Genomic DNA, 14950 nt, shown 5'->3' with positions numbered 1-14950 from the left:
ATCACTCTAAAAAACAAACAACTGTGCACACCTAACTACTATCAGGTACTGCTTTGGCAACAGTGAAAAACATTAATTTCAATATAATTTAAAACAATGGATGAACTAACATTTTCAGAGTGTGGTGCAAATACAAACCACTGGAATATTGTTATCCCATGAAGTTATTTTCTGTCATTAGGAAAACTTTAACCTCATTCTGATTTAAAATGTCATATTGTTTCTTTTTATTTATGTAACATTACCATTTTTTGTTATTATTATGAAACTTAAATTCTGTATAAATGTTTATTTTTTAGTATTAACATTCAAATTTCTCTACAAATATGTTTTCTGAGGAAAATTATTTTCAGTAATGTTTTAAAATATTCATAAAATTCCTATTTTCTTTACTTTGAAATATGAGCATTCTTCAAGTAATCAATGCAATTTATGAAACTGGAAGTTTAATATGAAAGTTTATAGGCTTTTAACGTCCTTAATTTGAAGTAAACATTCCCTCACATTATAAATTAATGAAAACTTAATGAATAAATACCTACCTATATTGATACTTAGTACTTTCTAAAGAAATATGGGAAAACCATACCTTTTAAATAGATAAATATATTCAAGAAATTATTACCAGGCTTGATGTTCCCCTTTTGGATCTTAGAAAGTAAACAGTAGTACTGTACTTTCACCCACCTCCCAAAACTCAGCTTTATTTCTGCTACAGAAAAAGTGATTTCATTCAACTAGATAATTTCAGCACAGACTGCTATAAACAGAATATATTAATAATATATTAATTAGTAAGACAGAAGTCTCCATTCACATTTGAGGGAAATGACTTGGTGGGTCTTTGCAAACACCTCAATTTCTTATTTCAGCCTACCTCAGAAGCAAACCTAAGAAATTAGTACTCAGTTTCATTTTCAGGAGGGCCCTAACACAAGGCACTGCTATATTCTTTGCTATATTCTTTTTTGAGCAGTACAAACTAGACTGGCTAGGAAGGTAGAGATTTCTTCCTATATGCTAAAATTGTGTAATGTTGAATAAACACTATCAACTCATCTATGTTAACCTTCTCACTTTCCTGAAGTGGGAAAATGTAGGACTCATGGTAGTAAATAAATCATGATAACAATAAACATTTATTAAGTCTTTATGTACCAAATACTTAACACTGACTAGTTAATTTTATTCAATTCTCACCAAAATCTGTGAGATAATAGTAGCACACCACTAAATAAAATAATGTAGGAGAAAACAATCAGGAAGTTTAAGTAAATATTTAATGTGAAATCTATAACACACATTTATGATCTCACATACCCAAAAGTAGCTGTACTTATTTATCCTTTTACTTCCCTGGAATTTGCAAATATCTTTTTAGCTCTGAATAGCTATTTTAGTATAGTAAACACTTGATATATTCTGGTAGGCACTGTGCTTGGTATTACGGGGGACACACAGATGAATAAGACAGGTCCTAAATCCCATGTTGATAATACATATTGCTTGTTATCATTTCAATTTCATGAACTATTCTCCTAGTTCTGGCAGTATAAAAGGTTTCTAGTTTTATCTATGAAATTTATCTTACTTGTCTGTAGCAGTGATATATCCGTACAAAGTGATCCATGAAATCTTTCTTATCTTGCACATACATGCAGCAAGAAGGTTGACGCTCAGTGTGTGAAACCTCCTGGGTTACTATCTCAAAGCCTATGTTACATAACCTGCGGAGTTTTCTGACATTCTAATACTAGATACAAGATGTCTGAGTAACTCCTTAAATCTTACGAATTCTTACTTCACTTTATAGACTTAATGGCATTCACCATCTCTAATAACAGGCAGATATCTCTGCAGAAAAAGATAATCTCTCAATAACAATACACGTGCTTGCAAGGTTGATATAATACAAGACAAGATTAAAATTCTCAGAGTCTACATGAGACTGTGAAAAAAAGCACAGTGATTCTGGAGGAAGGCAGATTCAGTCAAGCAGACCATCAGTTCTGATCCCAACACAGTCAAACTCTGGATGTATGGCAAGTTATCTGGTTTCTCTGAGCCTCAGTATTTTTATTTACAAAAATGAATAGTAACACCTACCCTGAATAGTTGTAAAGATGAGAAATACATTTATAAAGATCCAGCAGAGATGATATAATAGGTGCTCAATAAATAGTAACTCTTTATTCTCATCCGTCATCTCTGCACTGCATAATTGACTAAAGCAGCCTTTCAACTCCAAGAGTAGACACCTGGTCTGTCTTAAACTAGACAGGTCAAGTATGAGGCCAATTAATACAAGGATATGCAGAGATCAAATAAATAAAGGTCCTTTGGACATTTTCTAAAAGTTTACCTGCCCACACAGCTGTCTCCTAAATAAAAGCTATAAAACTCTGGATTAACTAAAAAGACAACTGCCTTAATCACCTTTATGGCTTTAGTCTGGAAAATGGCTATAGGAATAATGACCTTGAACTTCTGTGCAATTTCCACAACTAATGTGTAAGTACATCAGTACTATAAAATTGATGTCTTTTGGTATCACTGAAATAATAAACAAAATAGGACGGAGTTTAGAAAAAAATTCAGAGGTGGGTTCATTATTGTCACGTAAGACTGGAACAATTAATGTACACTCATTAAAACATGAGGTAAAATTCTTAAATAAAATGCCTTGATGACTAGTGTTCTACTGAACTTTTGCCCCAATTAAACAAAATTCTAAGTTGCGTAATACAAATACAACTGCTTTGAGCTAAAGTTCAGTTTTAGAAGAAATAATATATGCATATTTACCAGTGACTATTCATTTAAAAAACTGAATCGAGATACACAACCATCTACAAATTCAATTATCTCTATGATTATGGTACCTAGATTGTTTCCTTTTTATTATTGGGATTAAAGATACTTAATGTGCAGAACTTAGTGAAAGTAATCATGTATCATTCCACTGCAAGAATTATCAGGACATGATAAAGCTTTGTGTATTTTAATGTTAAGAACAATCTGATTATAAGCTTCTCATTCCCGGTAGTTTATCTACAGTTCCAAAAGTGCTTTCACTGATTAAATTCGAAAGTATCTTTTTTGTTGTCAGCAGAAGTGTCTGGCATTTAATTAAAATAGATTCTTCTAACTATAAATAACTGAATAAATAGTTTTAAACCTATGACTAAAATAGGTGAATTGAAAAATAATAACTAAATAATGCAAGAACTAGAATTATCAACACACTTTTGAGAACACAGTTCTGCTTGGAGGGCTCCATGGAGGAAGTGTCTCATTTTCAAGAAAGGAATGACGTTTCTTTTGTTTTCGTTCAATTCTTTCCTGCCTTTCTTTATTTTCCTAAAGAGAAAGCAGAAAACAATAAACTTACGTAAATATATGAACATTATTTTCAAATCAAGTTGCTTGCTGAAGAAAAAAATAATCTATTATAAGATATTCAAATATCATTTCCTAGTTTAATTGGTTTATAAAGGAATAGCAACTAGGGAATATTACTAATTTATAAGTATACTATCAGTAGGTGTTAATGTCACTTAAATATTGAGAAAATATTAAAAAACACATGTGAAATAAAAAAAAAGGGCCTACAATTCTATATCTCAAAGATAATAATTATTAGAAATAGTTGAAGACTTTCTGAAAACTATTTCTTAGAAGTAAATTCACTGGGTACAGAGTTTAAATATACCAGGGTAGCATGAAACACTTCAAATGTTTTACAGTTGAAAATTTGGCCTTATATTTCTTTACTTATTATTGAGCTTGAGCACATTTTAAAACATTTCTTTAGCCCTTTTGTGAATTTTCTTTTCAATTATTTGGCCCACTTAGGTAAATGAGTATCAGTGCTATTATTTTTTTGCAATTTGCATATTTTCATATAATATATATTATCTTTGCATCAAACATTTTATCTATATTACCTTGTTTAGTCCTTATCTTTACAAAAAAAATGTATTAAGAAATATTTCAGCCATAGAAAACTGCTTTGAGTAATATAATAAAAACCTGAGCACCCAAGATCTGCCTTATGAAATAAAATACGACCAACACTTTTGAAGTTCCCCGTGTGCACTTCCCTCATCACATCCTCCTCCTCCCCACCTCAGTGAAGTAATCGTGACTCTGAACTTGATGCTTATCATTGTGCATCTCTTAATACTTTTATTACACATGTATTTGTCCTTAAACAATGAATAATTTTGTTGCACAGGTTTTTAGAATTTATAATAAAAGGTACCATACTATATATTCTTTTGCAACTTCCTTTTTTTGGTTCATCACAGTATTTCTAAGATCCATCTATATGGAGCTGTTGTCCTAGTTCATTCACGTATAGAATTCCAGCATAGGAACGTATCACAACTTATTCATCTACCTTTTGTTGAAGACGTGTATGATGATCCCATTTTCCCCACTGATAAACAATGCTGCTAAACATCCTTGTTTGTTTCCCTGTGCCAACAAGCCAAGTGTTTATATGTATAAGCCTAGGAGTGAAATTGCTGTTTTGTAAGGTATCCACATACTCAACTTTACTGCGTGTATGATGATCCCATTTTCCCCACTGATAAACAATGCTGCTAAACATCCTTGTTTGTTTCCCTGTGCCAACAAGCCAAGTGTTTCTATGTATAAGCCTAGGAGTGAAATTGCTGTTTTGTAAGGTATCCACATACTCAACTTTACTGGACAATCTCAATTTATTCTTCAAAGAGGCTGTAGGAATTTACCCTCCAATAGCACCTACATTGACTTTTTATTTTGATATACTAATGATTTTAAATTTAAAAGCTGTCATCTTTTCCTTTATGATTTCTTACAGTATTTCTAAGTTTAGAAATGTATGTCTAGTCCCATGAGATCTGATAAATGCTAAGTTCTACTTTCTTTTGGTTCTCCTATTGTTTGGCATTTTATATTTAACACTTCAGTTCTTTTGAAGTTTCTTCTGCCATAAGGCAAAGCTTTGAAGTGATTTTTATGTCCAAATGTCACACAAATAATCTCAATAGCGACTTCCTTGCTTCCATTAATTCGTGATACTTTATCATATATCACATTCTTATATGTGGTGGGTTCTGAGGGTCTATTTCCTACTGGTACTATGTGATAGGTCCTCTGGGTCTATTATCCTACTAATACTATGCTGCTTCAATTTCTGTTTATTCATTTGATTGTTAAATACTGAAATCCTACTGAGTCAAGAAGTATACTAGGTGCCAGGCATAAAGTGATTATAAAATGCAAACACATAGATATAACTCCTGTCCTCCAGTAAACTTTCAAAATGTACAGACAGTAAGCAAGTAAAGAAACAAATGATAATTCCAAATTGTGTGAACTCCTATGAAACATATACAAAAAACTGAGATAAAGTATAAAAGGCAGCAAACTTTTTACTTATTTACAAAGAAAAGTAGATTCAGGGAACGTCACTTTAAAGTGAGACACGATGGATAAGAGAAGCCACTTGTGATAAGTATTGGGGAGACCATTGCAAGCAGAGAAAACAGGGCTCTGACAAGTGGGAGCAAACTTGGGATGTGGGAGAAAACAAGAGAGTCAGTGCGACTAACGCTTGGTGGGAGATGGGCTAAAGCTTGGTGGGAAATTCTCATGGATGAGAATAAAGAGGTAGATGAGTAAGATCATGTGGGACCTCACAGGCCATGTTAACCATTAGAACTTAGATAAAACAATTCAGTAAGAGACACAGAGAAGGAAGGCACAGAGGTAAGAGGAAAACTGGGGGGGCATGACAGCTGAGTTATGCTTAACTTGGAAGGAGACAGTTGCAAGAAGAGGAAACCAACTGTGCACAATGCTGAGAGGTCTAGCAAATGGGGACAGAAATACATAACGTTAGATACGCTAGATGGACTAGCAAACCCGTAACTTTCAAAGTGTAGTTTCAGTGTAGTGATGGGGACAGACACGAGAATGGAGTGGGTCGAGCATGAAAAGGATATTGAGGAACTATGGAAGTGTAGTATAGGCCAAACCTTCTAGAAGCTTAGCTATAAAGAAAAACAGGAACATGTAGAACCACAGCTGGAGGGGAACGCTGAGTTAAGAGAGTTTGATTTTCATTTAAGATTACATATCCTGGAACATGATGGGAATAAGTAAGGCAAGTAGAAAGAATGCTGATTCACAGAAAAGTGGAAAAGTAAATTTACATTTCACTGCTTGATAGGAATAGTACTGCTTCATATAATTTTAAAAATATCTTCCATATTTTTACATTTTTCTTATACCAGATGAATTTTAGAACCATTACATTTCCCTGCACATACTCCCTTCAAAGAAATGACTGACAATCTGGGGACTAGTGTGAAATCTAAACATTTATCTCGGTATACTTGAAATGCTAATAGCACTTGGTCTTTCCATCCTACAACTTGGGTTGTCCTTCCATTTCCTTAAGTCTCTGCTAACACTATAAAGTTTGGTGGTTTCCTCGTATGGGTGACTTCCTCACATTCCTCAAAGAGCGGCAATATCAGGAAAACGCTTGGACAACCCTACCTCTGCAGGCTGATGGCTTGGGAGGAGAGACATTCTGGTAAATTATTAGGTGTCTATGCATCTTTCATCATATATGGATTGATAAATGTCAAAAGAATATGATAATACAAGGTTTCCATTTGCATATAATTAATCACATATAAGCAAAGAAGTAAAGAGAGGTATGAGTTTTTTTTCTTAAAATCTATGTCCTTGCTCTACGTCATGAGAATGTTTGCGCGCTTGCTATTTCTATTAAATTGAAGAGGGAACTTCCTTTCAGAATCTTAATTGAGAAAAGAAAAGCTGTAATTCATTATTGTCAATCATTTTAGTATTTTAGAGAGAGGCAGACCATTCAGCTAGGTAATGGAAAAGCAGTGACCAGGCCGTGTCCACAGAAATTGACTAAAAAGCTTCTTTTTGTCCATTCCACTTAACATGAGGAAAGAGACAGAAATTGAAACAAGTTTGATCTTACTAGCAGAGTGCTGAAAAACAAGGACAGGAACTAGGCAATTAAACTTAATATTAAATAATAGGAATCAAAAATGTTATCTTGATAGTAATTAAAAGAACCTTGTTGAAAAGTCCTTCTGACTGTCATCTGTGGGAAACTGGACCTTTTGTTCATTTTCATATTAAAAGTAACTATAAATTAATCTGGGAACTGACACGAAGAAGGGAGTCTTACCTGATCTTTGGCTATAGCTTTCCCCTAAAACAATCACACATCAAATGCGTACTACCCAAGCTAGGTTGTATATCAAAATTCTGAAATGTTATTTTACATGAAAATTAAAGTCATTAGACTTCCATAGAGGCATTTTTACATTCTATTTGCAAACAAATTTCAATAAGAACTTGGTAAGACAGAGCGCAGACCTGTAATATGTTGTATATTTATGTTTTTATAGGTAGCACTTTATTTGCAGAAGTTTTACTACATATCAAAACATGTTATTTTGTCTTAGGTCTTTGATGAATTTTTGTCCTCCAGAGGACTGATGAGAATGAGGAAGTGACTAAATACTGTAACTAATGTACCTAACTGTGACTTAATCATTCAGGAACTTCTATTCTCTCTCCAAGAAAATATGGAAATAAAACTGAAAACTCAAACATTTACATTTAATTACCCTAAGTGATAATATAATAGCAATTAGTATACATCTCCTCAATATAAGACTTTTTTTTTTTCCTTTTTGTCTTTTTTCGTGACCGGCAACGGATCGCAACCCTCAGTGTCGCGCCCGTACCAGACCGGGACCAGCAACGGGATCGCAACCCACGGTGTTGCTCCCACACCTTGCTCAGCCAGTGAGTGGCCGGTATATGGGATCCGAACCCTCGGCGGGAGCGCCGCCGCGCTTCCCAAGCAGCGCACTGTAGCAGTGCGCCACCGGGCCAGCCCCTCAATATAAGACTTTTAACTTTTTTAAAAAACAAAGCATTATTTAAAAAGTTTAAGAATATCATGATGAAACATTACCTTCCCCGTTTAAACATGGAGCCAGTGTCGATCACCTTATTTAACTACTATATCTCTGAATGGAATTAGTATACAGCAGTACTAAAGTCAACACATAACGATAAACCCTGTTGCCTTTTTTATTAGGGTTGCATTAAGTCATCTCAGAAAGAGCTGACATCTTCATATCACTATTATAAGGTAAAGTGTTTCTGTCCCAGAGTAGTTTTGTTCCTTTTTCTAAGTCTTCGTTTCTGCCCTTCAGGAGAGTTCTAAAGTTTTCTTTGTATTGGCTTTACACATTTTTTAAGTTTCTTCCTAAGTGTTTTATCTTTTTACCCGATCTTTAAAGAGATCACTTTGGTCTCATGTGCCTCTCTAGCTACTGTTGATTCTAAAATTTATGTGAAAAAATAAACAAGAATAGTCAGAAACACAGTGAAAGAAAAACTATGAAGGGAGAGTAACTCAAACAGATACTTAGATATGTAAAGCCTAATAATGAAACAGTGTGGTACTGGAATACATATAATGTGATTGACCAATGCAGTGGATTGAATTTTGCCCCCCCCCAAAGCTTAATGTGTAGGAGACTTGCGACAGCATTAAGACGGTGGGAAATCCTATTATGGTAATTGGAAGGTGGGGCCTTGAAGAGGTGATTAAGTAAATGGTTTAATGGTGTCATGGGCATGGTTCTGTGGGCTTTGAAAGCAGTGTCTCTTTTTCTCTCTCTGCTTCACCATTTTCTGCTATGTGAGACCCATGCATTTGCTGTAAAGCTAGCGCTAAAGAAGACCCTCTCCAGATGTGTTCCCTTTACTTTGGACTTCCCAGCTTCCAAAACTATAAACAATAAATTTAATTTTCTTACAAATTACCCAGTTCTGTGTATTTTGTTATAAGCAACAGAAAAGGACTAATATAACCAATGTAACAGAAAGTCAAGAAACAGACTCAAAAATATGGAATGGATCATACAAGAAAGGCAGCATCTCAGATCAGTGGGTATAAGATTGGCTACTGTTTAAAAGAGGAATTTGGAAAAAATAAAGATGGAATTATATTTTTCATCATACATGAAAGTAAATTCTAAGTAGAACAAATGTTAAAACATTAAAATATTAAAGTCATAAAGTTATTAGAAGAAAAATGAGAAAACTTTTTTAACCTCAAATAGTGGAAAAGGTTTTCTAATTAGGTACGAATATAAAAGAAAAGGCTGATAAAGAAAAGATTGACAGGGCCGGCCTGTGGCTCACTTGGGAGAGTGCGGTGCTGATAACACCAAGGCCATGGGTTCGGATCCTATATAGGGATGGCCGGTTAGCTCACTGGCTGAGCGTGGTGCTGACAACACCAAGTCAAGGGTTAAGATCCCCTTACTGGTCTTTTTTTTAAAAAAAGGAAAAGATTGATATTAAAAATAAAATGAAAACTCTTCATAGCATAAAGTACTATAATCAAAGTTGGGAAACCAATAATACAGTGGAATAAAAATTGCCATTCATATCAGAAATGATAGGCTAATTTCCCTAGTACATAAAAAAACTTACGGAAATTAATAAGAAAAAGACTAACAATCTAATAGCAAATTGTGCAAAAGTCTATGAATTAACAGTTTACACATGCAAAAAAAAAAAAAATACATGTGAAAATGGCCCTTGTAAAAATGAAAAGATGCTCAAGCTCAATCCTAACCAGAAAAATGCAAGTCAAAAATACCCTGGATGATATTTTTTAACTAGCAGATTGGCATGAATTCAAAAAAAGTTTGGTAAGAAATTACATGGGATAGGCTGTGAAATTTTACACTTTTTGATTGCTGAATCATGTGAATGTGTTAATTACTCATATTAATGTGTTATCTACTCATGCAGAGTAACTAGTCTAAGAATGTTTTACTAATTCAAAAATTAATAAAAATGCATATTTATATTGAAAATGAAAAACAGTATTTTGCTTGACATCAACAAAAAATAGCTTTTATAAACATGAGTAAACTGAAACCAAATATATATATTCATATATGTGGTAAACTCCAGCTAGATATTGCTCCTTTCAAACCTCAAATTTGCTCTTTCATTGAAAAACGGCCATGTAAGACTTAAGGTCATCAGAACTATCAAGAGAATTAAAAAATAGAATAACTTTCTCACCATTAAATTCAATATTTCTGTATGTCATGACAAAATTCCACCTAAAATAATCTGGCATACCCTCAGTAGCACACTTTTCTGCTTTCTATGATTTTAGATGCGAGGATCACTGCAAAGGAAGAATGGGCATGAATAGTAAATGACTGAATGTGGGGATGCAGATAAGGAAGTACCTTATAACTGAAATATTAAGCATGGGTGCTTGAAGGAATAGTAGAAGCATTAGTAGAAATGAATAAATAAAAAACAGTGACATACATATGCAAGCAGAGAGAATGAATTCAACAAGGCAGCATTCAGGTAGAAATGGTCATAGGCATGGACAAGTTGAACTGGAGGCAAGGACAGAAAAGGCACAACAAAAAGCACTGAAAGGACCCAAGTGCATTAACAGATAATACCTACCAGCCATTTTTCATATTCATCAATAGCTTGTTTATCTTTATATTCTTTCTCAGCTTTTTTCAGTTCTTCCTTTCTTTTCGTGAACAGTAAATGACTGAATGTGGGGATGCAGATAAGGAAGTACTTTATAACTGAAATATTAAGCGTGGGTGCTTGAAGGAATAGTAGAAGCATTAGTAGAAATGAATAAATAAAAAACAATGACATACATATGCAAGCAGAGAGCATGAATTCAACAAGGCAGCATTCAGGTAGAAATGGTCATAGGCATGGACAAGTTGAACTGGNTCCTTTTTCTAAGTCTTCGTTTCTGCCCTTCAGGAGAGTTCTAAAGTTTTCTTTGTATTGGCTTTACACATTTTTTAAGTTTCTTCCTAAGTGTTTTATCTTTTTACCCGATCTTTAAAGAGATCACTTTGGTCTCATGTGCCTCTCTAGCTACTGTTGATTCTAAAATTTATGTGAAAAAATAAACAAGAATAGTCAGAAACACAGTGAAAGAAAAACTATGAAGGGAGAGTAACTCAAACAGATACTTAGATATGTAAAGCCTAATAATGAAATAGTGTGGTACTGGAATACATATAATGTGATTGACCAATGCAGTGGATTGAATTTTGCACCCCAAAGCTTAATGTGTAGGAGACTTGCGACAGCATTAAGAGGGTGGGAAATCCTATTATGGTAATTGGAAGGTGGGGCCTTGAAGAGGTGATTAAGTAAATGGTTTAATGGTGTCATGGGCATGGTTCTGTGGGCTTTAAAAGCAGTGTCTCTTTTTCTCTCTCTGCTTCACCATTTTCTGCTATGTGAGACCGACCCATGCATTTGCTGTAAAGCTAGCGCTAAAGAAGACCCTCTCCAGATGTGTTCCCTTTACTTTGGACTTCCCAGCTTCCAAAACTATAAACAATAAATTTCATTTTCTTACAAATTACCCAGTTCTGTGTATTTTGTTATAAGCAACAGAAAAGGACTAATATAACCAATGTAACAGAAAGTCAAGAAACAGACTCAAAAATATGGAATGGATCATACAAGAAAGGCAGCATCTCAGATCAGTGGGTATAAGATTGGCTACTGTTTAAAAGAGGAATTTGGAAAAAATAAAGATGGAATTATATTTTTCATCATACATGAAAGTAAATTCTAAGTAGAACAAATGTTAAAACATTAAAATATTAAAGTCATAAAGTTATCAGAAGAAAAATGAGAAAACTTTTTTAACCTCAAATAGTGGAAAAGGTTTTCTAATTAGGTACGAATATAAAAGAAAAGGCTGATAAAGAAAAGATTGACAGGGCCGGCCGGTGGCTCACTCGGTAGAGTGTGGTGCTGATAACACCAAGGCCATGGGTTCGGATCCTATATAGGGATGGCCGGTTAGCTCACTGGCTGAGCGTGGTGCTGACAACACCAAGTCAAGGGTTAAGATCCCCTTACTGGTCTTTTTTTTAAAAAAAGGAAAAGATTGATATTAAAAATAAAATGAAAACTCTTCATAGCATAAAGTACTATAATCAAAGTTGGGAAACCAATAATACAGTGGAATAAAAATTGCCATTCATATCAGAAATGATAGGCTAATTTCCCTAGTACATAAAAAAACTTACGGAAATTAATAAGAAAAAGACTAACAATCTAATAGCAAATTGTGCAAAAGTCTATGAATTAACAGTTTACACATGCAAAAAAAAAAAAATACATGTGTAAATGGCCCTTGTACAAATGAAAAGATGCTCAAGCTCAATCCTAACCAGAAAAATGCAAGTCAAAAATACCCTGGATGATATTTTTTAACTAGCAGATTGGCATGAATTCAAAAAAAGTTTGGTAAGAAATTACATGGGATAGGCTGTGAAATTTTACACTTTTTGATTGCTGAATCATGTGAATGTGTTAATTACTCATATTAATGTGTTATCTACTCATGCAGAGTAACTAGTCTAAGAATGTTTTACTAATTCAAAAATTAATAAAAATGCACATTTATATTGAAAATGAAAAACAGTATTTTGCTTGACATCAACAAAAAATAACTTTTATAAACATGAGTAAACTGAAACCAAATATATATATTCATATATGTGGTAAACTCCAGCTAGATATTGCTCCTTTCAAACCTCAAATTTGCTCTTTCATTGAAAAACAGCCATGTAAGACCTAAGGTCATCAGAACTATCAAGAGAATTAAAAAAATAGAATAACTTTCTCACCATTAAATTCAATATTTCTGTATGTCATGACAAAATTCNACATAAATAGATGTAGATATACACATATGAATTTATCTTTAATCCCTTGATGTTCATCATATATATAAATTAAATTTCAAAGCAGATCACTTATTTAGAGTGGTTCAAAAAAGTTATTTTATGAAAACTGTTATCTGAATTCTTCATTGCATTTTAACATGTCATTTCTAAAAGTAGTTATCAGGTATTGACCTACTATTCATGAGAAGGAAGTTAACTATTATTTTTGCAAGTGTGCTAAACAAATCTTATCAAAATAAACTAATAGACTGCGTGGTGCTGCAAAATGTTCATAATAAAATATTTCAGTAAAAAAATATATATATCAGAAAAGATATAGGCTTATAAAGTAAGTTAGAGTAAGATTAAATGTCCAAGCCACAGTTAGGCACAGAGTTTTGGTCTGAACCCAAGTTTTGAATGCATTATGCAAAGTATAATGTTCTTACTATAGAAACGTGTCCCAAATGTTGAAAATATGTGCCAGGCTGGAAAATATGTAGGTGGTGACTGTATAGCAAGGATGTTATTATTTTACTGGCTTCAATGTAATCCTGTAATATTCTGTGTTTGCCTTATAACATTGTTTAACACTAAATGACTTGCGGAGGAACCTCACTATGGAGGTAATGTAATTTAGTAGTAAAGTACTCCCCACCTTCATCTGTTGTGAAGATCAGATGAGAAGTTGTAAGGCACTGACCACAGCAGTACAATGCTACACACGTGGTAACGGGTATACAGAAACACCCTGTGGAGGACAGCTCCATAAGGAACTGATTCATTATAGTGCTGCTCATTTTGAAAATATTTCTTTATAAATCTATTTTACTATTGAACATCATAACAGAGGCATTTTTTCAGAGCTTTTATTTTAGAATATAGAAAAGAACTGAGCATGTTATAGGCTATCAGGCAGGAGTTAGAGCAAGAGCACAGGAGAGACTAAACAAGAGTCAAGCTCTAATCCATGGGAAAGAGTATGGGTCAAGAGCTCAGGAAGAGGTTGGTCTTGTATACATAAAATTCAAGAAAGAAAAGAGAAAACTGAAGGCTGTTGTCTACTGACCTTTTATATTCTTGGCTAAGTTCTAAATGAAGTCAATTTTTAAGGTTGAATTAGGTGATCACANATGAATTCAACAAGGCAGCATTCAGGTAGAAATGGTCATAGGCATGGACAAGTTGAACTGGAGGCAAGGACAGAAAAGGCACAACAAAAAGCACTGAAAGGACCCAAGTGCATTAACAGATAATACCTACCAGCCATTTTTCATATTCATCAATAGCTTGTTTATCTTTATATTCTTTCTCAGCTTTTTTCAGTTCTTCCTTTCTTTTCTCATTTATTTTCTCTTTTTCCTTTTGCTTGAAAAAAGCTTCCTTTTTTTCATTCCTGTGTAGAATAGCATAAAACATTGAAAAGTTAAAGGAGAATATATATATAAAGATTCCCTAATACATCTTTGGCAATAATGAGCTTTAGATATGTGAGTAAATTTCAAGTAAATAAATTTTAGAAAAGCCTCGTGTTGTTAATTTAAAATTTATAAAAATATTTATTATTTTGGATTACCATTTTTCAACAGCTGTTAAATTGTCTTTCTTTTTCTCAGCAACAGTTTCCTCCTCTTTCTGTTTCTTTGCTCTTTCACATTCTTTCTCCTTTTTATTTTTCTCTTTAAGATATTCCATTTTTTTCTCTTTCCATTTTTCAAAAGCCTGAAAAAGTTCAGAATGATTCTCTCACTTACTGTGAATATTACAAAAAAAGTAAACACAGGGTTAATCATTAAATTAATTTCAAATAATTAAAAATAATTAAGAAAGACATTCAAAGTTCTTGAATACCTGTAGTGCTTCTCCCTTCCTCACTGAATTTTCTTCTTCAGTTTTCTTCTTGTTTTTTTCCTCAAGCTTCTTTTTTGCAGCTATTTTCTTTGCCTCCTTTTCTTTCATAGCCTTCCAGGCTTCAAATGATGCTAACGCTTCTTCTTTCTTAGCAGCTCTTTTCTATTTTGGAAAAAACAATAGATATATAAGTATGTATAAACAAATAAGACAAACATAAATAGATGTAGATATACACATATGAATTTATCTTTAATCCCTTGATGTTCATCATA

At 33.4% G+C, this 14950-nt stretch overlaps 1 protein-coding gene across 1 annotated transcript in view; it reads right to left on the bottom strand.

The window, feature by feature from the left end:
- Positions 1-1262: 1262 nt before the first annotated feature.
- Positions 1263-14950, bottom strand: part of MAP9 (microtubule-associated protein 9) — a 36118-nt gene continuing 22430 nt past the window's right edge. Inside the window, exons 10-13 of the mRNA XM_008581042.1 lie at positions 14676-14837; positions 14401-14546; positions 14088-14220; positions 1263-3360 (exon numbers count right to left, since the gene is read on the bottom strand). Coding sequence (XP_008579264.1) covers positions 3238-3360; positions 14088-14220; positions 14401-14546; positions 14676-14837 — 564 coding nt within the window. The 3' untranslated portion in view covers positions 1263-3237. The remainder of the gene's footprint in view (positions 3361-14087; positions 14221-14400; positions 14547-14675; positions 14838-14950) is intronic.

This window comes from Galeopterus variegatus, unplaced genomic scaffold (genome assembly GCF_000696425.1).
Source record: "Galeopterus variegatus unplaced genomic scaffold, G_variegatus-3.0.2 Scaffold2239, whole genome shotgun sequence".
In the NCBI taxonomy this organism is placed as follows: Eukaryota; Metazoa; Chordata; class Mammalia; order Dermoptera; family Cynocephalidae; genus Galeopterus; species Galeopterus variegatus.
The sequence above is the reverse complement of the archived record's forward strand: the minus strand, read 5'-3'. Positions and strand labels throughout refer to the sequence as shown.